The 23593-nt window shown below is 38.2% G+C and overlaps 1 protein-coding gene across 1 annotated transcript in view; it reads right to left on the bottom strand.

Moving 5' to 3' along the window:
* Positions 1 to 23593, bottom strand: part of KCNU1 (potassium calcium-activated channel subfamily U member 1) — a gene marked incomplete at its 5' end in the record, with an annotated part of 122004 nt that overhangs the window by 79337 nt on the left and 19074 nt on the right. The window contains 9 exon segments of the mRNA XM_079779372.1: positions 3708 to 3860; positions 6384 to 6453; positions 7547 to 7629; positions 8772 to 8877; positions 12641 to 12751; positions 14588 to 14679; positions 15570 to 15740; positions 21005 to 21080; positions 22241 to 22316. Of these exon segments, the coding sequence (XP_079635498.1) occupies positions 3708 to 3860; positions 6384 to 6453; positions 7547 to 7629; positions 8772 to 8877; positions 12641 to 12751; positions 14588 to 14679; positions 15570 to 15740; positions 21005 to 21080; positions 22241 to 22316 (938 nt within the window).

Below are 23593 nucleotides of genomic sequence, written 5' to 3'. Positions count from 1 at the left end.
AAATTATAATTCTTCTCCCAAAAATTTCAGCGAGGTAGGTTGATTTTTGAGCCAGTAATAACATGGGAAGGATAATAAATAATCTAACTTGTCTCTCCCTAGATATGGCTGTTCAAGATTGTTTTTTTAAAACACATTAGTTTTCTCCTGACTAGCTATAGGCACACCTCATTTTATTGTGTTTCACTTTATTGCACTTCACATATGTTGTGTTCTTTTCAAATTGAAGGTAAGGCCCTCAACCAGCAAAAATACTATGAGCCACTTTATTGCGATACTCACTTTATGGCAATGGCCTAGAAGCAAAACCACATCTCTGAAGGTATGCCTGTAACCACATACCACAAAGGAAAAATATACATGGCTTTCTGCCCAGTATCAGAACCGTTCATGGGTTCAAATGAACTCAGAGGGCCATCCTGATTAATGGAAATGCAAATGTAAAAATCAAGGATAGCAGTAGGTTTCTAGAGAAATGGGGGATATGAAGGGAGAAAAGATCTCTCTCAAAAAGGCTAAATGCAACCAGAGGGGACAGGGAGCAGCTGAAAAACTCACCTTGGTATTTGTGTAGGATCCCTCAACATTTTGTTATGCTCTCTTTGCATCCTCCTTATATTCTCTCTCCTGCTTCTCCGAGAATCACTACCACACTATTCTGACATGGCAGGACAGGCTCGTTAAAGCCAAGAAGCTCAGATAAAAGTTTAGAATCCCTGTGAACTCTGAAACACTGTAGCCATGGAGAGTAAAGGCCAATTCAGAAATATTTCTCCAATGGCCATCTTGTGGTTTAGAGAGAAAAAAATTAAAACAAACACAAAAACAAAAAAATTCTGCCCTGCTAAAAAAGATCACCATTTCAAGCAATCTAGGCATTCCTCCTACCCTTCCCAAGATTCAGCTGAATCCCCTGCCTTTTCCCACACTCTTGAATTTCTCTGTTTAAGAGGGCTAACCTCACTGTGCAGTTCATAACAATATTTAAGTCCCTATTGCTATAGAAATGGACTTAGTACATCTAATCTAAATGATCCACTTTTCAAAAATGGTAAACATGATAACCATGGAAATGGAGAAGATTCTGAGTTAGTTTTTTAGTTAGGTCAGAAAGGGAAATGAGAAGATAAGATGCATTTTAGATTTGGATAGTAGAATTGGAGAGCTCAAGTAAATCGGTTTGGTCACATCTAAGGTAAGTTTAAGCTTGTAAGGAAATGCTTTGTGCCTAAAACCAACCAGAAATGCTCTTCAAACTACAATTTACCATCATATATTCAATATAGCAAAACAAATAAACAGCTGAACAAAAGCATATATTATTGATTCAAGGCCTTTTTATCTGAGTACTAAGAAGTTTTACAAATGTTAACTCAATATTTGGAAAAATCAGGTCATGAGATTAATAACTCACATTTATAGATATAAAAACAGACAGAAAGCCCTAACTGGTTTGGCTCAGTGGATAGAGCGTCGGCCTTCGGACTGAAGGGTCCCATGTTTGATTCCAGTCAGGGGCATGTACCTTGGTTGCGGGCACATGCCCAGTAAGGGGTTGGGGGTGCGGGAGGCGGCTGATCAATGTTTCTCTCTCATCGATGTTTCTAACTCTCTATCCCTCTCCCTTCCTCTCTGTAAAAAATCAATAAAATATATTTAAAAAATAAAATGGACAGAAAGTTAAGTACATAATGAGAGAAAAATGGGACCTAAGACACTGGAGTCCTGGCCATTAAAACTAAGTCAATAATTAATTACAGAATCTAAAGCACCAGGGCAGCGTACAGAATTAAAAAATCTTACTCTGACTCTACCCAGTTGAGGATCTCTGAAAGTGAGTTTTATGATTTTACTTCAAAAAAAAAATGATTATGACCATAAATATCTTTAAATTCCAGTATTCCAAAAACCATCTTATGACGAATATTGACATATAACGATCCTCAGTGAGGAAGTTACAACTTCAGATAAAAAAAGAAAAGGAAAAGCATAATAGGGCTGGGCTTACATTTCTACCTTCTATATTTCCGTGAAAGAGATGAGGTCTTCAGATAGAGAACGCATTCCTTTTTATTTTCTTCAGTCATAGACATTAAAATAACAACCATCACAATAGACATTGCAGTTACCTTCCACTCTCTAAGCATTCAACACAGAGAGGATTTCCTGACAAGCCATTTCCTAGGTCATATACAGTGACCGCTAATTGAAGGTTAAAGCATGGTCACTGTGGTAGCATCATGCTCATTTCCTGCTGCCTGATGGCCATTTCTATTTATCTGTATGCGATGTCTCCTCACATTCACAGAAGAAACTACAGAAGAATTTTTTGTTTTCCAGTTAGCATTGTACTGGCCAAAGCATCTTTCACTTCTTTTGCTTTATCCTTAATAGCACCAGAAAAGGAACTGGAGAAGATATACAAATTGTTTGAGCATATTGAACAAAGGAAGTAAAATGTGAAGAGAGACCAGGAGGGAAATTACATGTAAAAAAAAATGAAAGTGTGGACTAGTAATTAAATGGAGAGTAAAGTGGAAATAGGATACCAGGCCCAGCTGAGGATTAGAACCTTTCCCAAAGCATTTCATGGGAATGGCATTTGGAAGGCCATACTTTATGCTATATTAATTCATTACAATAGCTTCTTTTAGCTGCTTATTCTTAGACAAAGGTTTCCTAGGATCTGATGTGGAAGATTCTGAATAAAACCAGTCTTAGGGCATAGTGGTAAGACCACAGATCAGACAGTTCTAGTTCTGTTACTCACTCACTATATGATCAAGTTAGTTAGCATCACAGACCCATAACTAGGATACTACGTGAGGGAAAACATAATGTATTTAAAATGCATAACACAAGGTAGGCAATCAATCTGTGGTCATTATTATTATTACTGTATAGAATGGCCCAAAGTAACCTGAATATTAAATTTTAATTATTATTTGTATTATTATTGCCACTTGAGGAATATAATTATCATGTTGATCATTTTGTATTTAATTTATATTTAAGCTAGAGGCCCAGCACATGATTGAAATCACGCGAGGAGGCACCCTGCCTCCCGCCATGCAAGGAGGCACCCTGCGGGCCACCACAGGAGTCAGGCCTGATGGGTGCCGCAGGCGGCCAGGACCTGTGCTTGACTTCCGCCCCAGGCTCCCCCTGCCCCCCTGCCTGTGTCCACTCCAGGCTGCCTGAGCCGCCACGCTGGCTCAGGCAGACCCCCCGTCTCTGTCTCCATCTCTACTCCGGGCCTCACCTGCGCGAACAACCTCCTCCTGTCCTGTCCTCCAGTTACAGTGTCCCAGCCTAATTTGCATATTACCTCTTTATATATATAGATATATGATTTCTCAATTAATAACATAACCTTTAATTATATTTCTTTCAATAACTCAAAGTGCTTCTACATTTATGAATATATTTACATTCATAATATCGTGGAGCAGGTAGGAAGCAGAGTTATGGTCTCTATTTTGCAGACAAATATTCTTTGGCAAGAATAAAATAAATTACTCTTTCAAGGTCAATGCAGTACCTAGGAACTCAGTCTAGATCTCTCAATTACTTCCCAACTCAAGGAGAAGTCAAATCTCATTTCTTGTGGCCTTCTTGCTTTCCTCAATTTTTTACATTTATTTCTGATCCTAAGATGTAAGAACACAGGGATAGAGTCAAGATTCAACATCAGTTTACAATGTTACCTTACTGTTTTGCTCAAGAAATAAAGATGTTAGAAAGGTGCACAAGCCTGGCACCAAACAGCCTTGAGCCATAAATCCAAGTTTTAATTCAGCAAAACAGATGATGTTGTCTCCATTAGTCCAGTTCCAGCTGGGAATCTTTGGCAGAAAATCCTGTTTCGTGATAGAAAGTAGGTCAAACATTAAAAATAAATATAACCTTAAAAAGTTGTTTCTAGATGAATGTCTCTATTTTACTTTAAAGCATTTATTTTGCCCAGGTCAGCACAAGTGATAAGAACAAATTCAACATTTAGAAGTGGTTAGTGGTCAACTATTCCACTTTTTAAAAGGAAACTAGCTATAGTTACAAAATCAGATCAAAGGGCTTAGCTAGACCTATGATTCTACAATGAATTAACAATTTCTTTTGCTTATTTGTTTTTTTGGAGAGTTTTGCTTTTAGGGTATAATTGACATATAACATTATATTAGTTTTAGGTATACAACATAATAATTCAATATTTATATACATTGCAGAATGATCACAACAATAAGTCTAGTTAATATTCATCACCATAGTGCTTATTTTTTTCTTGTGATGATAACTTTAGAGATTTCTTCTCTCTGTAACTTTCAAATATATAATAAGGTATTATTAACTACTAGAGGCCCAGTGCATGACATTCATGCACTGGGGGAATTGTCCCTCAGCCCAGCCTGCACCCTTTCCAATCTGGGACCCCTCGGGGGATGTCCAACTGCCAGTTTAGGCCCTAAATTGACAGTCAGACATCTCTCTCACAATCCAGGACTGCTGGTTTTCAACCACTTGCCTGCCTGCCTGCCTGCCTTATTGCCCCTAACTGCTTCTGCCTTTCTGCCTGCCAGCCTGATCACCCCCTAACCACTCCCCTGCCAGCCTGATCAATGCCTAATTGCTTCTTTGCTGGCTCGATTGCCCCCAACTTCCCTCTCTTGCTGGCCCAATTGCTCCCCAACTGCTCTTCCCTGCAGGCCTGGTCGCCCCCAACTGCCCTCCCCTGCAGGCCTGGTTACCCCCAACTTCCCTCTCCTGCAGGCCTGGTCCCCCCCTAACTGCTCTTCCCTGCAGGCCTAGTCATCCCCAACTGCTCTTCCTTGCAGGCCTGGTCGCCCCCAACTTCCCTCCGCTGCAGGCCTGGTCACCCCCAACTGCCCTCCCCTGCAGGCCTGGTCACCCCCAACTGCCCTCCCCTGCAGGCCTAGTCACCCCAATTGCCCTCCCCTCCTGGTCTGATTGCCCACAACTGCCCTCCCCTGCCAGCCATCTTGTGGTGGCTATATTGTGCAAGCGTGTGATGGTCAATTTGCATATAACCTCTTTATTATATAGGATAGCTACTATGCTATATGATTACACCTCTATGATTTTTGTAATTGAAAGTTTGCATTTTTACCCCTTTCACCCATTTTGTCCATTTTGTCCAGTTCCATCCCCTGCTTCTGGCAACCACCAATTTGTTCTCTGTATCTATGAGTTAAGGGTTTGTTTGTTTATTTATTTATTTACTTTTAGACTTGGTATATAAGTAAGATCATAGCAATAAATATTTACTTCAAGAAACAAGAAAAGTCTCAAGTAAACAACTGTTGGTTGTCCTTAACTTTTTGCTCTTTAATGTGTCTTGGTGTGGATTTCTTTGGGTTCCTCTTATTTTGAATTTTCAGCTTCCTGAATCTGGATGTCTGTTTCCTTCCCCATGTTAGGGATGTTTTCAGCCATTATTTCTTCAAATATCTCTTCTCCTTGTGAGATTCATAATGCAAATTTTGGTCCACAAGATGTCCCATCAGCTACTTAAACTGTCTTCACTCATTTACATTCTTTTTTGCTGCTCTGGTTAGGTGAGTTCCACTACTCTGTCTTCCAGTTTACTGATTCTTTCTTCTGATTTATCTAGTCTGGCTAAGCCCCTATAATGCATTTTTCAGTTTAGTCACTATATTCTTCAGCTCTGTGACTTCTATTTGGTACTTTCTCAGACTTTCTACCTCTTTGCTGAAATATTCACTTTTTAAATCTATTCTTCTCCCAAGTTCAGTGACATTTTTATGACAGTTATTTTGAACTCTCCATCAAGTAAGTCACTTATCTCTCATTAAGGAATTTTTCTGAGATTTTATCTTTTTGTTATTGTTGTTGAGAACACATTATTTCTGTTTGTTCATTTTCCTTTACTCTCTGTGTTGGTTTTTCTGCATTAGAAAAACCATCAACCTCTCCTGGTTGGTTGGCATCTCTTAAAGGAATGGCCTTGTGTAGAAGATGAACCTTATTAATCAACCCTGACCTAGATCTTGGTTGTCTCTCAAACTTTTGTAATTGTCTAATCAGCCCACTTTAGTTTTAGTGGCTCCCAGTAGTTGATAGTGTCCCTGTCAGTTTCCCAAAGCGAAGGATCTCATTTATCACTTAGATTCAAGCTGATTGGAAGTTAGACCATTAGGCAGCAGCTTTTAAAGTATGCAAATATACCTCTTTCTTAATTTACACTCATAAGTGATTAACAGTCTTAATGAGACTGTGAATGTCACCCACAATTGGCAAAAACTCTCCAAGTGCAAACCCATTTGGAAGTATTAAATTCATCTATTACGTAAATGAACTAAATTCATCTAGCTCCACAGACTAGATAGACTAGGAAGAAACAATACCTTGTTATGGGATTGAAGTATCTGTATGATGATTCTTGTATTAGGGTTATAGTTCTTGATAGAGAGTACCCTACATAAACAGCAAATAAGTTCATCAGTGATGGGCCACATACAATAGTTTTGTAATTCAATTCAGTGTTAAATTGATATTTGGGAAAGCATAATAAAATGGCATATTATAAGTTTCATTGTTATACTATTCTCTAAAAAATGTTATGTTTAATAGAATACCCACTGAAGGTGGCAGTTGTTTTAGTGTCTTAGTAAAATAAATCTATGGAAAAGTCAGCTCTTGGTATTCGGAGATTATGGTCTTCTGGGACCAATTTTTGAAAAGGAAATAAATCATTTTGTATATATTTTAGTCTTTAAACTCAAACACATTAATTACAAGAAATAATAGAGATTGAATTATTGTCTGTAGCTTGAAATAGCTCATAGACTCTTTTTTCCAACATTCTTAGTTTACAAATTAAGAAATTAAAGTCTGTGTCATATTTACTATGTTATACATGGTGAAAATTCTCAGCTGTTTCTTACTCTTTGTAGCATCACCTTCAGCTATTTCTATTTATTTTGCCTTGGGGGGCCAGAAGATCACCTGGGTTAGGAACAAAGCCATTGCTATCACAAGGATAATTGGATTCTGTTACACAAGTCAAGTTCCTGCTCATAGATAGTTCCCAATTAAAGATGGTAACACTAGTTCTAGATACCTTAAAAATAATTTCCAATAGTCACAAGCACATCATACTAAACCATGCACAACTTTTCACCAGAACTACTGGGGAGGGGGGGACTATAAGTAAAGTCTACTAATAAGGTTCACATATCACCAAGAACATCTCTATTTTTGAGGGGGAGAAGATGTTAGTTATAATGATGCTATCTGAACAGTTATCACTTATCTCTATGCTTGCTTTTTAAGTTTAGATAGCTATTATCCATATGAAAATTCAGCAAAGTATATGGACAAGCCCAGAGACATTCAGAATACTCTATTTCCAATTACTTTTTCATACATCTGCACTATTTCTGGGGGCAAAAAAAAAAAAAAGATGCTGTGACATCTTCTGTTTAGTTCTATGCACCAGGCTTTATTTTTAAAGAGGCAGAAATGTATCAGCATTGGATCACAAAATACCACAGTGCCAGCTTCATACCTCATGATGTTTGAAGTGTCTTCATCATGTGAATCACTGCACAAAGGGTTGGCTATAATCAGGCATGCTTCCGAAGATTCCACCTATTCTTCAAGATTGGACAGCAACCATCTTGTTAATTATGTGGGGAATGTTGTAGTGTGCCTCTTTTGAGTTTTCTTACATTTGTTTGTTGTTGTGTGTGTGTTTTCATAAAACTTCGAGTAAGAAAGAGAACACAGTTGGGAAAGAGTTCTGATATGGATGCAATTACATCAGGATCATAGTCCTGCAAATGCTTCAAGGTCTGTGAGGGTTACAATGGATGAGTCGACTAGGGCACAAGGTCTCCAACATAGATGTTAGATTGCTTTAAAATGGGTAAAGTGCATAGTTACTTTTTCCTATCATCCCAACCATCAATTTATGCCTGATTATAAGTAATACGATCTTTTAAAGCCATTTCCTGTACACTTGTTTGCCTTTCAGGACAGCAAAGAATGGGGGAACTAGAAGTCTGCTTAACTCAAAGTAAGGCGTCATTCAATAATTGTGGATGCTAAATCTTAAGATTCTAGAAAATTATTGATGTGGCTCTTATAAAACCAAGGTGCAGGAAAGATGAAGATTATTCTGAGTCTATAATTTTCTGCTTTAATTCTTTACATGAACGTTATAGATCTCTGCTTTAAAAAACTGAAGTCTTTTGGTTTATATGATTCTGTGAAACCTATAAAATGAAAGAAAGCTGGCTTTGATCTTAAATGAAAGCTGTCTAGAGGGTTGGCCTTTAATCATTAGTTTTAGTTCCAACCTTAATGGGATATCTGCTACTTTCTTTCATGTCTCTCCTATCAGAAGTCACATCAGTGTGCTCAGAAATTGGTAAATCTGTCCTCTGGTAAGAATTGCATTTGAATGGTAAGATCAAACACACTTTGGCTATCCATAATTTTTTTCAGATCTCTTAGACTGTGAAAATAAAACTGCTCTAGGTAGAGAACTTAGTGAAATAAATAATTTAACTATAAGTTTATATAAACAGTGAAGTCTGTTTGATATTTGTCAAGGAGAAACTGGAGGACAATTACTACATCTCCTTCATGATCAGTTTTTAAAATTGAGAAAGTTGTATTTTCCCAAATTTAAGGGTCTGGAGTAATGCCTTTGAAAGAGACTAGATCCTGTCATCTTAACTGTTGTAGCTGAGGTTAACTACAAAGAACAAAGAAAAAATAGGTCTTACCCCAACTCGCCTCAGATCCTCCCACTTCAACGCCGATCCAGAAACAAAAGTTGCGTAGGCCATGTAGCACTTAAATATTGTTTGCAATTCCAAAGAAGGAGGAACCCTGTACAAAGAATGTAGGACCAAAAAAAGAAAAAGGATGATTGACTTTGCTTAGATACGGTTATATTTATTTGCATTTAATAGAACCCTTAATCTCCTCTTGGAACACATCTATATTCCATTCATTTTTAATCCATGGAAGAGTGTGAAGCTCAGGTCTAAGTTGCTAAAGGAGTAGTCTATGTGTAAACATTTGGGAGAAATTGCTAGTAGACATCTTTTAAAAACAATTTACCACCTTCTTCCCTTTGGCCACAAGAATCCACAACCCTCTCCTGTACAAAATAATCTCATGTTCTCCCTCAAAAGTGTCAGCTCTTTATAGCAATCAGGTCAAAGTCCTGCATCTTGTTATCTTAAGTCAGGTGTAGATGTGGATGGGGCTCCTCAGGTATAGCTCATCCTTAGCTGAAGACCTGTGAACTAAATCAAGTTTTATTACACCCATCTCCACACCCAACATGCCATGATAAGGAATAGAAAAATTGCAATTAACATTCCCAATCAAAAGAGGTGAGGGTGGTGCCCTAGATCAGTGGTTGGCAAATTGCGGCTCGCGAGCCACATGCGGCTCGCAAGCTGCAGTTTGCGGCTCTGTTGACTAATGAGTTTGCTGACCACTGCCTTAGATGGTTTGGCTCAGTGGATAGTGTAGGCCCACAGACTGAAGGGTCCCGGATTTGATTCCAGGCAAGGGCACATGCAGGGGTTGGGGGCTCAATCTCCAGTAGGGGGCGTACAGGAGGCAGCTGATCAATGATTCTTTCTCATCATTGATGTTTCTATCTCTCCCTCACCCTTTCTCTCTGAAATCAATATATATATATATATATATATATATATATATATATATATATATATATATATATATTTCCAAAAAAAAAAAAAAAGAGGTGAGGGTGGTAATGAAGGGCACATATAACCAGAAATTAGCACATAGAAATTCTGAAATCCATCAGAGCACATACCATGAGGACCCCCTACTCCAGCGGCAGAGGGTTGTATTTTTTTTTTTTGAGCCTAGTTTTGTCCTTATGAGCTAATCCATTGTTCTTCTTGATTCCTTTCTCTCCCCTCTGACCCTCTGAGCCATCCTTTCTTTTCCCTAATAAATGCCCCATGTTTGTACTTGAGTAGCTTTTCCAGCTTGATTTCTGCCTGTGCTGCATTGGAGGTCAAGAGGCATTTTTTTTTTTTCATGGCATGCCCACAAAGTCATGTTCATGATTCCTCTCTACTTTGAGAAAGTCAGGATTCTGGGAACAACGTCCTCACATTCTTAGAAGCCCTTTGCCTGTCTTGAGAGGATCATCAGTGAGTCGCCACCTTAAATCTTTCTAAGGTCTTAACAAAGGGTCCTTAGCTGCATCCTTGACTGGATCTTTACATTTGACTCTGAGGTCATATTTCATAAGTGGCATCTTGGATTTGATTTTTTTTTCTCCTGAGGTCATTTTCCTCTTTAACATTTTTTTTGGCAAGCTGGAGAGACTATTATGGGACTCCTATATTCCCCTTCGGTTCTGCTTGAAAATTAAGGTGTTTCTTCTTCAGCTCAATTTTCGTGCCTTATCATACATGATTATACAGTGGCAAATGACACTCAACATTCTTTTGGGAAATTTTCTTAGCCAGCTTCACGACTGCACTAGGTACATTTTCTATCTTCCATGTTACTTTTAGTGACATGGTTACCAAAATTCTGTTCTTCTTCCAGTACCTAATAGAAATTTCCTCATTGTTCTTCTGGCCTCTAGGGAGAGTCTCCATGCAACCTTTCCAGCCTCTGACTACCACTAGTTCCAAGGAAAAGACTATATTTTGGCTTTTGTTATGACAGCACCCCACTTTCACTACCATGTTTTATTTCTGTAAAACAAATCCTTCTAGAACTTCTTGATCTAAAACAGAAATAATATATTATTTCTCATGATTTTGTGGTTGGCTGGTCTTAGCAATGTATTTCCACGTAGTATTGACTGTGGCCATTCATGTGGATACATTCATCAGAGTTTGGGAGCTCAATTGACCAAAATGACTTCACACACGTGATTGCTGCCTCATTTACCAGCCTGGAGCAGGTGAGAGCTTCATGGGCCTCCTCCCCAAGCAAGCTATTCTGACTTTTCATATGATGGCTGAGGGCTTAAGACTCTCTTAGAGTGAAAGTTGAAACTGCCAAGTCCTCTTAAAGGCTATAGGCCTGAAACTAACAAAGTTTCGCCTCTGCTGCATTCAATTTATCAAATCAAGTCACTGGCCAGTTCAGATTCAAAGGGATGAGAAAGAGACTCCATCTTTTATTGAGAGGATCAGAATGAAAGAACAGTAAGGAAAGGAAATATTACTAGCTGTATTAAAGGAAAATCTACCACAATTACAGATGGTGATAAGTGCTTTAACGAAAATATAACAGAGTAAAGAAACAGAAGGATTAGAACACACTAATTTAGATTTGTTGAATAGAGAAGGTCTCTCTGAGTGCTGAAGGATGAAAATAAACTGGTCATATAAAGATATAAGAAATTCTTAGCAAAAAAGCATCAATCAATAAAGTGGCCTTTATAGAGATACAGGAGAAATAAGATATTAACTTTGAACAGGATTGTTAATAGTGAAAATGAAATGATAGAAATAGAATAGAATTTACTTAGGAGATGAAAGGGATGATATTGATGAAAGTATACATAGGATTTGAGGGAGAAAGGAGTATCAAAGACAATACTTAGCTTTTTGCTTTAATTACAAAATATGTAAAGGTTGGTGTGAATCTTATATACATTCCTTTATGAGATAAAAATGTCACTTCAAATCTCTCTGACTTACTTATTGAGTGATTAACCATTTGGGGGAAAAAGAAGCTAACTCCTTTCACATTACACCAAATCAATTCCAGAGAGCTAAATTATAAGATATTTCCATATGAAAACATAGAACTCTTATAGAAATATTTACTATATCCTAAAACAGAGAGGCCTAAGAATGTAAGAAAAGCAAGAAATAAACAAAACAAAAAAAGAAAAGAAGTGGATGGGTTGAAGTACATGTCAATGAAATACTATATTAAAATGAAAGCACACAAAATTGAAGGGCAAAGAGGGAAAATATATTTACAATATATGACACAAAACAGTTAATATTACAATACACTGAGTACTCAAAAGCCAGAAAAGTAACAGATGAATAGCCTTATAGACAATAGAGTAAAAAAATAAATAAAGAGGAATTTCAAAATGCACAAAAAATGTTCCATTTCACTGGGAACCAAAATTGTAAAATAAAATAATTAGAAATCATTTTGCCTACTTTAAACTCTTTTTGTATTAAATATGTATGTCCTAGTGCTTTACAAATATTTGACTTGGATTATGCTTGTGAAAACGTAAACTGCATAGAACAAAAACATCATCTCTTTGAACTTTAGATTTCCAATCCTGATAACTAACAGTTAGAATTATAATTATGAAGTATGCTAGACATGTGCGCAAAATTATGGTCATATATACGAGTAATCAGTATAGAATAACCTTAATGATCTGGAATCACTTAATAGTACATATACAGAAAAACGTCTGGCAAGATATATTCTCAATTTTTTTCAGAAGTTACCTCTGATCATGGGATTGCTTTTCCTTTTCTTTTTTGCTTCTTATTATTTCCTAATTTTTCAATGAATATTATAAGGGTCATTTTCTCCCATTAAAAATATCCACATATATTTCAAGTATTAATTTCAAGTCTATGAGCCAATCAGATATACTTACTCTCCCAGGAAAACAATCTCAGTGTTGATCTCCCCTGACTTATGACGGAGAAAATTCCTCAGGAAAGCAGTCACACTGTCCACAGTGATGTTTCCACAAACCACAATGAACCTGGGTAGCAAGAACATATTAGCTGGATCATCTGAGGAACAGAAATATCTTCCTGTCTAGATTTAGAGGTAGAAAATTAGCTTAAACTTAGGGTTTTGTCTTATTTTTGTTAATCCTCACCCCAGGATATTTTTTCCAATGATTTTTAAAGAGAGTAGAAGGGATGGGGAGAGACATAGAGAGAAACATCAATGTGAGAGAGACACATTGATTGGTTGCCTTCCACTCCAGCCCTCACCAGGCCGGGGATTGAGCCTGCAACCAAGCTACATGCCCTTGCTCAGAATCGAGCCTAAGACCTTTTAGACAACAGGCTGACATACCAACCACTGAGTCAAACTGGCTAGGGCTTAAACTTAGTTTTTAATACATTTGGTATTTGAATCACCCAGATTTTGAAAATGGAAACACCCAGGACTGAATCTCCATTATACAAAAGCAGTGTCAGATTTCTGTCATCTCCTGTTCATCTCATACAGGATATAACTCCACACATTTGAATTACATGTAGCTTTTTAGGAATATAATAACTATCATAACTGCTAGGTTTTTATGGTTATTTGTAACTTATAACAGGCTTGAAATGTGTAATTTGATTTAACTTTGCACTTGAGTCCTGATTGGCTGATCAAGTCATTTCTTCACTGAGGAATAATTGAGGCTCAGAGTGTTTAAATGAGTTTTCCATAGTTAAATGCTGTGGCTGAGACAGCACTAGAATCTAGGTTATTTATATTTATCTTCTGCATGTAAAATTATCTAGTAGTCACAAAAAAATGACTGCAATGGAGAGACACCTATGAGAGGTGCAAAAATATAAGCATGTAACTTTTATGGTGGAAATTAGCTGTCAATTTCCTTAGGCTTAACATATATATACTTTCCCCGCTACTAATCAATTAAGAAAATGAAAAGCATAATTTTAGTGCAAGTTTACCTTATATTTTCTAGACCTTACTGGCTGATTTAGTGTGGGTCACATATCACTTTCCTGAGATAAACTGGGTCAAACTTTGGCTTAACTAGTTTATTTCATTATTTTCATTCATTGCACTATTTTCTTAGTTCTAGGTCCATCTTGGTCTTCATCCACTATATTAAGAGACCATGCCAAGAGAATGTACCTACATTGTGCCTCTTTCCTCTACAGTGGACAGAGACTAGATAAAAAAGTATCACTTTGAATTCACGATCTCTGCTTCTTTCTTTTTTTTTTTTCTAAGATGTGAAAAAACACAATGGAAACTGAGATAACATATATCCACAGAGAGAAAAGGTAAAAACAATCTGTTTTCCTCCTGGGAACAAATGACTGTGGAATGAACAAAGGAGATCTACGAAGTATTAGTGAAAAGGCTGAACTTGCTCCTCACTCCAACAAACCTCTGCCCATGAATGAGCCCCATATGGTTTAGGGGAGTTTTGGCTAAGACAACTGAATTATTTCAAATTCAAACTGTGGCTTTAATTTGATCTATTATGTAAAATTTGCCTGAGTTAACCACGTGCTTAAAATGAATAAGAAAATTAGTAATGGATATAAGAGAATAGATAGTGATAAGGAAGGTCCAAATATTGTCACAATCAATATTTGACAGTGAATGACAACATTATCTGCCATTTTAAGTTGACTTAAAGCCCTTATAGGCATCTCTATCTTAGTTTGTATCAAGTAGCAAATACTATCTTCTTGGTATTTATTTTAGCACAACCCTCTTTAGTGAATGAATGATCCCGCCAATATATTCACCTAGGTCAAGCAATAGGTGTTTAGAAAGAGGTCTGTGATTAGTAGAATATCTCAAACTGTAGAAATTATACTTGAAAGCTACTTACTTCTTTCCTTTGAGCACTTCATAGGAACTGGTGTATGTCCTCTTGGCAACGAAGAGTTCCACGATCTCAGGGATATAGTTCGCAAATAGTATCTAAAATAATCAGCAAATAAAAACCTTAGGTCTCATAGTTTTAAAGGATACGAGATTATAAAGGAGAAAGAAGGTACACAAAATGTTGTCTAATTTACGAAGGGCGTCACTGTGAACTATATTTTTAAAGAAAGATCATGTTTCTTTCTTACTTCAGCCTTTACATTTGATTAAAATTGAATAAAATGCTTTTCTGAATTCAAAATGGTGAAAACAATGAAGGAAGGATAAGCAGAAAGGCAACCTTCCTACATATTCTGTCCCCTCATCACTACAAAGTGCCCTTCAACTTGTTATTATTTAGGACCTTGGTGGGGGGAGAAGTATATGGGACAGAGAAAAGTTAAGGGGAAATGAAATGAGGGGATGTAGCAGTGTCGACAATGGGATATCAGAAAGGTGAAGTAGAGAATGTGATATGGTTTTAAGGAATTGAAATTAGAAACTTGACACACACTGCTGAATCATGCACAGATGTTCACTTATCTGAAGGAAAATGCTGGTTTGGAGAGCTTACGCATTTGAGCTGGAAAGAACAGGACTTCCTTCAGATCAAATCTCAAATTCCCTTCCTCTTTGGAAGAAAGACTTTAATCTGATGGGCCAAAGATGAAGGAAGACAGGCTTGTTCCAGTCAATGTAGAGGCTAATAATAAGGAAAATTTACACTCCTTTGCTGACTATCCTCATCTCTGGCAACCAAGCAATTACTTCACGTGCTCTGGGAGATGCAGTGTGGAAAAACATGGGATCCATATATCTTTTCATATTCATTTGACACCTGATAATATAACATTCACTCTCAAGACTATACTGCTTTTTTCTCACCATTAACCAAATGCATTTCATTTCTGTAGCTACATTCAAAAGATATTGAAAATATTCTTCACCAAACTCCCCAGAGTGAAGAACATGATGAAGGTCCGTCCTAGGGATGTCTTGGCTACCACATCTCCGAAGCCAACAGTTGACGTTGTTGCCATGACCAAGTAAATAGAATCAAAATACGTTAAGTTCTGTGAATTTCTACCCTTGAGCCAGGGATCACCAGAATTTTCCACCTATCAAGAGAAAAGAACTCAGGAAATGGAATCCAAGGGAAAGTTTATAAAAAATAAGCAAGATCACTTAATTCAATACAAATGAAATATTAAATGATTCCTAGGCGGCTGTGAAGGGTTGGTAAATTGGGGTAGTGATTGTGTGAAATCTTGGTGTTTGTTTTTTCACTGTGATAATTGCTGAAATCTAAGAGGGCATGTAGCTTGAGCTCACATTGGGAATGCTCCCTAGTGAAATTTATTGCCCATATCTCTTTTTATGTGGGCACATCACCACATCCTGGAGCCATCATGGACACCAAAGGCTCTCAGGTTTAGTAATTACTATTCATTCTCATTTTTCACCAGATCAGGTTTATCTATCATTAAAGAAAGAAGCACTCAAATAAGCACTTCATTTCAGTGAACTTAACTTCATAAAAGCAAATGTCTAAGGAAAAGCAAACAAATATGTTTCCCAGGTTGTTTCCCCTACTCCCCAAAAATATTTATTCAGTGATTAAAAAAACTCTGAAAAATATTTCCTCTGACTTCCCCCCTAAATCTCCATGTTTTAAGGAAACTAAATTTATCAGGTTACTTTTTTAAAATTTTACTTTATTGCTTTTTTACAGAGAGGAAGGGAAAGGGATAGAGAGTTAGAAACATCGATGAGAGAGAAACATCGATCAGCTGCCTCTTGCACACCTCCTACTGGGGATGTGCCTGCAACCAAGGTACATGCCCTTGACCCGAATCAAACCTGGGACCTTTCAGTCCACAGGCCGACGCTCTATCTACTGAGCCAAACCAGTCAGGGCTCAGGTTACTTTTTTATATTAAATAAAAAGAGCAACTTAGGCAATGACACTACTTTATGTATATATAATATATATAAACTTATTATAAATATATAGCATATATTACAAATAACATATAACAATGATGTAGAATATATAAAATTTCCCTTTTTTACATTTTTAGACATGTTTCCAAATAGCTTACATATTTCCTAGACATATTCCTTTTCTATTTGACACAAAAATGATAAAATTCTAAAGATGCCTAGTAGGTTTTTTGTTTTGTTTTTAAGAACTGGAGTGGAAATTAGAAATAATGTAGTTTTCTCAGGCATATGAGCACTTTGTAAAAGTGATATGTATGGCCAATGCTGACCCTTTTTTAAGTTTGATGAGTAGGTTATGAGTGTGGACACCTATAATATCCCACTTTGAAGTAAGAAAGAAATTGTATGTCTATACTTAATTCTCATAGCTGGTAGTAGAATCAGTTTCTACTGACTTCTGGAGTCTTCACTATTTTCTGAGACTATCTATATATATGTATATATATAAAAGCCTAAGCTCAACTGATAGTTATGATGTGCACTGACCACCAGGGAGCAGATGCTCAATGCACAGGCATAGAAACATGGAACAGACTGATGAATCTCAGAGGGAAGGGGCGAGGGAGGGAGGGTGGGAAGAGATTAACCAAAGATCTTATATGCATACTAAAGGCCCAGTGCACAGATTCATGCACTGGTGGGGTCCCGCGACCTGGCCTCAGGGATTGGGCTGAAACCAGCAGTCTGACATCCCCCGAGGGGTCCTGGATTGCGAGAGGGTGCAGGCCAGGCCAAGGGACCCCACCAGTGCACAAATCCGTGCACCAGGCCTCTAATTATCCTATAAGAAAACCAGATATATAAAGTATATTTCATCCAGGAATACAATAGTTTCTTGGGACTATTCCCTTTAAGTAAAACCCTACAGTTTATTTTAATAACATCTTAGCACATGGTTTCAATCACATCCTTGCATAACATATACAAACTAAATTTATTTTAACCTGGAAATTGCCTTCACAATAATTTAACCCTTTAATGTTTAACTCAATGTTTTTGGGAATATTACTTTTGTGTTTTAAACCCTTCCCTGCTCCCCCAGAATCCCTCAAAGACATGGCAGCCTTCTGATGGTTGGCTTGTTTGGTCTGCTCTTCCTCTTAACCATATTAGCAGAAACCTCTAAGCCCAGGTGAGAAGTAAATTAAAGTTAAGATAAAGAATTATGGACTAATGTTAAGATACTGAATGATCTATTTTTAATTCCTATTACAAAGCAACTGAATTTTTATGTTTTTAAATTCTGTGTTTCAATTTTAATGTGCTATGGAAGAGGAGGATACAGGGACACTCTCCCATCTCCTACCTCCACATCATTTGTATTAGTTACATTATTTTTACACTAGAGGCCCAGTGTATAAAATTTGTACATTGGTAGTGTCCCTAGTCCTGGCCAGCGATCAGGGCCAATCAGGTTCTCCACCTCCCGGCCTCCCCACCTCCTCCTTCCCTCGCTCCCTCAGTGCCCCACTGCCACTACTGGTCATCCACCATGTTTTGTGCCATCCCCTGGTGGTCAGTGCACGTCATAGCAAGCGATTGAACTCCCGATTGAACTCCCAAGGGGACAATTTGCATATTAGCCTTTTATTATATAGGATTGTATGTGTGTGTTCTGGTCATAATCACAATTCCCTTAATTATGCCTTAGTTCTATTTTAAAGTCATCTAATAATCGCCACCACTAATTTTTATCATGGTTTCTTCATTCTTGAGTTCTTAGTTTTGATTCATCTCCTCTGGCTGGATTTTATCATTAAGACACGTTTTTTAAAAGGGGCTCATAGATGCTATTTTCTCCACTTGTATAAAATGACAGGATAGGATGCACTTCCTTTCACACAAACTTTGCAGACACTGCTCTATCATCTTCCTATATTGATTGACGCTTCCAAGAAATCTGAGGCTAGTTTGATTTTTCTCTCCCTTTTATAGATTATGCTTTGTTCTGCTTGGATTCTCTTCTTATCTTCAAAAGTCAGTAAATTGCTCCAAAATATAGTTGAGATAAATAATCTAGGGTTATTTTTCCTGGACTCAGTATATCCTTTAATCTACAAATTCAAAACTTCATTTTAAATATTTTTCTGGTGCCATTTTTTGTGTCATTTTCTTCTTCAGAAACACTCATTTAATAGTATGCTGAATCCACATTGCTCATCTTGCATGTTTCTCCTCAAAAATCCATTTGTATGTCTTTAGTCTTTTCCATGTCAGTGTTTTTGCCTCAATCCTGGCCAGTGTCTCTGAGCAGTTTTTGCCACATTTATTAAATTTTGGTTCTCCCTAATGTGGTTTTTCAGCTCTACAATACTTTTTTTCCTTTTTCTTGGATACTTTCAGCCCATTTTTAACTCCTGTTACTGTTTAATATTTTTAAATTTAAAATCGTATATATTTTGTTTGAATTATCATTTTTAGTTTTTAAAGCCCTTTGTATTTTTTATCAAATATAAAGATATTTTTTAAAACTTTTGTTTGCTTGGACAAATTGTCTTTTAATTGTTGTTCTTGTAACTGTTATATTATGTAACTGTTGTTACACTGATGTCTGCTCTCCATCATACCTTCTTGCTACTTCCAGAAGAATTTGAGGATAGGCATCATGTTGATTACTTTCTGGTTAATATTCGCCTTTGAATGGCATCGACTTTTAGCTGTGAGTATGGGAAGATGGTGAATTTGGGACAATGATAGCTTTTATTTTGGTTTGTCATTTCAAATATCCTCTCAACAAAATCTGCCATTTTCTTTGCTCTGGGTTTTTAACATCCCAGATGTTGGTGTGACTGATAGTGGCTCCCTTTAAGTCACAAGCCATCTGGTTGCTTCTCCTTCTTGCTCTACATGCACCCTTGCTGGAGGTTGCCTTGCCTGGGAGACTAGATGTCCAACAAGGACACATATTCACATGCTTACAAGGGTAAAGCAGAAAACTTGAATGGTTCAAATAAGCCTGGCAGAGACTGTATCCAACTCAGGAGCACATGCCACTTATAGTCTTCAACTAGGACTGTTGGTGGCCTTGGTAGAATGGGTTCAAGAACCTTGTATTTTTTCAAAAATCCAGAAATCTGAGTTTTTATGTGAGTTCTCCATAAAAGTTAGCAAGCAATGAAAGTAAAATAGAAATATAGTTAAGACAAATAAAATGTGACTATAGGCCACATTCAGCCTGAGAGCTTCTCATTGGAACCGCTATTGAAGGCAAGAAGTCCTGTTGCCATGGTTTCTCCTTAGCATCCTCTTCCTTCCATTCTGTGATGGCCAACAGGTCTCTACAGAGACACTTCTCCCATGGGAAGCCCATGCCCTTGGGACCAACCCTCTGGCTCCAGGGACCTGCCTTACTGCTGTGACACTTCTTTCAGGAGAATCTCTCGCCTGCTTGCTTCAGTGCTGAGAGGGGAAATGGCTGGTTTCAGATGTTTTGAAGGTTCATATATCACAATTTGCATTTGGAGTTTAACATTTTTCTTGTTATTGCTTTAATTAATTGTGAGAGAAGGACTCACGTGAAAACTCCTACATTTTCTGTTTTGCTTAGCTTTTCTCAAAGACTTTTGTAGACTTTTAACATCCCACTTCAATTTCTGCATTTTCTGGGAATTTCTATCCTATTGCTGAAATCCATTTATTATATTGCTGAATAATGTGGGCTAAAAACTAGCCTTACCATTAGGCCAGTGGTCGGCAAACTCATTAGTCAACAGAGCCAAATATCAATAGTACAACAATTGAAATTTCTTTTGAGAGCCAAATTTTTTCACTTAAACTTCTTCTAATGCCACTTCTTCAAAATAGACTCGCCCAGGCCGTGGTATTTTGTGGAAGAGCCACACTCAAGAGGCCAAAGAGCCGCATGTGGCTCGCGAGCTGCAGTTTCCCGACCATGGCATTAGGCAAAGGAGACAGCTATGTATACAGATTCATTTCAGGAGAACAAACAAATTCCCAAAACTCTCTTTTGCAACTCAGCAACACTTCCCCCACAATTCTCCAGCTTTTATACTTAAATTCTATCAGTGGCTTCACTTATTTGACTTTTTATTCTTTTAAAAATTTCTGGAACCCTTATGAAGATGCAGAAATAAATTTTCCCTATTGCTTATACCTTTGAAGGGTAAGCTTTATTAGGTCCTTTTCTGAGTGTAGGTTTTGAAAGCTGGAAGAAGGAACATTGATACCTTGAGGGTAGGAGATACATATTTGTCATAAATATGTGAGCGGAGAAAACCATGAAAAGGGAAGTAGAAAGATAAACTTCACACCAGTTACAGTGATGGAGACAGGAGCTTAGAAGGATTACCCCCATTTTTTAAAGAAAAGACATTTATGATGACCGGCACCATTATAGAGAGTGTGATGAGATGCTTACCAGGTGAATGAATCCTGCAGCTGTGAACCAGGTACTGAGCACTATTGATAACAGTTTGGCAAACTTCAGTGCATTGCTAGAGGAAGAAAGACAAAGAGCTGTTGGGTTCTGATAGTTCCCAGAACAACACAAATGCCTCATCCTCTAAAATCTTGCTACTCAAAGTAGGGCTCATGGACCTGAAGCAAGGATACGCTCACCTGGGAGTGCATTAATGCAGAATCCCAGGCCCCACCCCTGGTCTACAGATCTGCTGTGTTATAAGGTCCTCTGTTTGATTTGTATACAGGTTAGCATTGAAGATGTACACACCCAGTTACATACACTTGCTGAAAAACCTTAGATTTTGCTATGGTATCCATTGGCTTAATGTTATACTGCATTTAAAACATATTATATATGTATCATCATAAAATAAATTTAATAAATTGCTACATTGTCTAAAGGAATTGTACAAATGTCAGTGTCCCAGGCATCCAGAGTGGGCTTGCACAATGATATTGAGTAGGTCATAGAACTGTAGTTCCATATATGCCAGCCTCAGCCCAGGACCTTTGAGTGAAGAGGATCATAAGCTCCTGCCTCCTAAATGAAGCCCTAGCATTTAGGTGAAATCTCTGTAGGGCCACCTATCACACAAGGACACTCCAATATGCATAAACATTTAGAAGTAAAATCTGCCTGGCCTGTAATATTGATGTTTCTGGTGAGAACATAGAGACGCATGGAAATATTGAGTGGGTAACATAAGACCATACTGCTAAAACTTTAGAAGTACTACTATATTGCTGCTCAAAGGTAGTTTGAATTATTTTTTGAGACATTTGTAAGCAATAGTTCACTGTCGCTACTGGGAAGCTCTTATACTCAGAGGGATGGTCTTAGGTCCTAGCCAGGAAAGACATGATTCATAACTGCAAATGTATAGAACCAAAGCCTCTGAATTGTTCTGAGTTTTTATTTGTGTAGAGGTGGTAAGCCTGAATGGACTTACACATTGTGGCTCTACAAAACAAAGACAAAACAAAACCTTCAAAATGATTGCAAACTTTTCAGCTAGTGTGTGATGTTAACACAGTGGGAAGAAGTGAGAGAATACAATATTGGCAGCTATGGGATTTTGTGATTTTTGCCCTGAAATTATGATGAGAAATTAGTTGAATTGAAGGTGTAGTTAGCATTTACATTTCCTAATCCAAAACAGTAAGTGAGTAGTAATTGAAGAAGGGCATTTACCTGGTCCTGATGGCTCTCAGAATTTGCAAGATTTGAGGGAGTTCTAGCAGTCGCAATGCTCTTAGGAACCTTAAACCTAGAAAGCAATAGAAAGGAGAATGCTGCCAAAAGAAGAGGGTTACTCCAGAGAGTGAGCTGAATTATAACACAGTGGGGAGTAGTTACACTCTTCCACTCCTTGAAATGCTCAAATATAATCCTATATAATAAAAGTCCAGTGACCGAAATGGCAGAAAGACCAGAATGACCAGAGACCAGAACGACTGGGGCCCCTCGCCCCAGCCAGCCCTGCCCCCCAGCAGGGACCCCCACCTAGATCTGGGGCCCCCAACAGGGCAGGTTGGCCTGCCTCCACCTGTGCACCAGGCCTCTAAAAGGGTAACATGCAAATTGACTTTAATGGTCAACGACCAGACCAGCTGCTCGACCAGTCACTATGAGGTGCACTGACCCCGCTTGGTCCCTTTCCCTGGCCGGCAGGCTCCAATTGCCCGATGGCAAACGGGGAACTGGGGTGGGTGGAGGTGGGGGGGCATGGCCAGGGAGCAGGCAGAATGGCCAACCTCTTGGTCCCTCCCCCTGGCTGGCAGGCTCTGATCACTTGATGGCGAACAGGGAGCCGGGGGTGGGTGGCAGGGGGTGCGGGCAGTGCCAGGCCAAGGCCCCTGCCCTGCCGGTTGCCCCACACACAGAGGGCGACCCGTGGCAGGAGCGGGGCCGGTGAGCAGGTGGGAATAGCTGACCTCTTGGTCCCTTCCCCCGGCCATCAGGCTTCAATTGCCCAATGGTGAACGGGGAACCATGGACGGGGGGGAAAAGGAGGGTGGCGGCGAGGGGTGGGGCCAGCTGTGGGCAGCCGGGGAAGATGGCCCTGATCACATGCCAGGCCTAGGGACCATACCCATGCACGAATTTTATGCACCAGGCCTCTAATATATTATAACTTTGTAGATTTAAGAATATGAGTTCTAGTTCAAATCCTAGCCCTGACCCTTAATAGGTGTTATAATCTAAAGCAATGCCCTCAACTTCTCTAGCTTTTCATCTGTCAAATGGTAATTATAATAGTACCTAGGGTTGCTGAGCTAACAGAAAGCATATAAAAGCACTACTCACATTTCACTCTACTTAATTCTTCCTTAGAATAAAAAACAAATTATCTATAATGCACTTAAACTTCTGACTACAGTATGTCTATGATATGCTCCTCACATCTGTATGATGCTTTAATTTATGTAGTTTGATAATAATGGTAGCAAGAAATATTTTACAGATAATAAATAAAATTACATAAAATTAGAAAAAGCCATATAACTCCCATGCAATGTCCGCCTTAAAGACAAAGTAACTATA

This window comes from Cnephaeus nilssonii (assembly GCF_951640355.1).
Source record: "Cnephaeus nilssonii genome assembly, chromosome: 8".
Classification (NCBI taxonomy): domain Eukaryota; kingdom Metazoa; phylum Chordata; class Mammalia; order Chiroptera; family Vespertilionidae; genus Cnephaeus; species Cnephaeus nilssonii.
The sequence above is the reverse complement of the archived record's forward strand: the minus strand, read 5'-3'. Positions and strand labels throughout refer to the sequence as shown.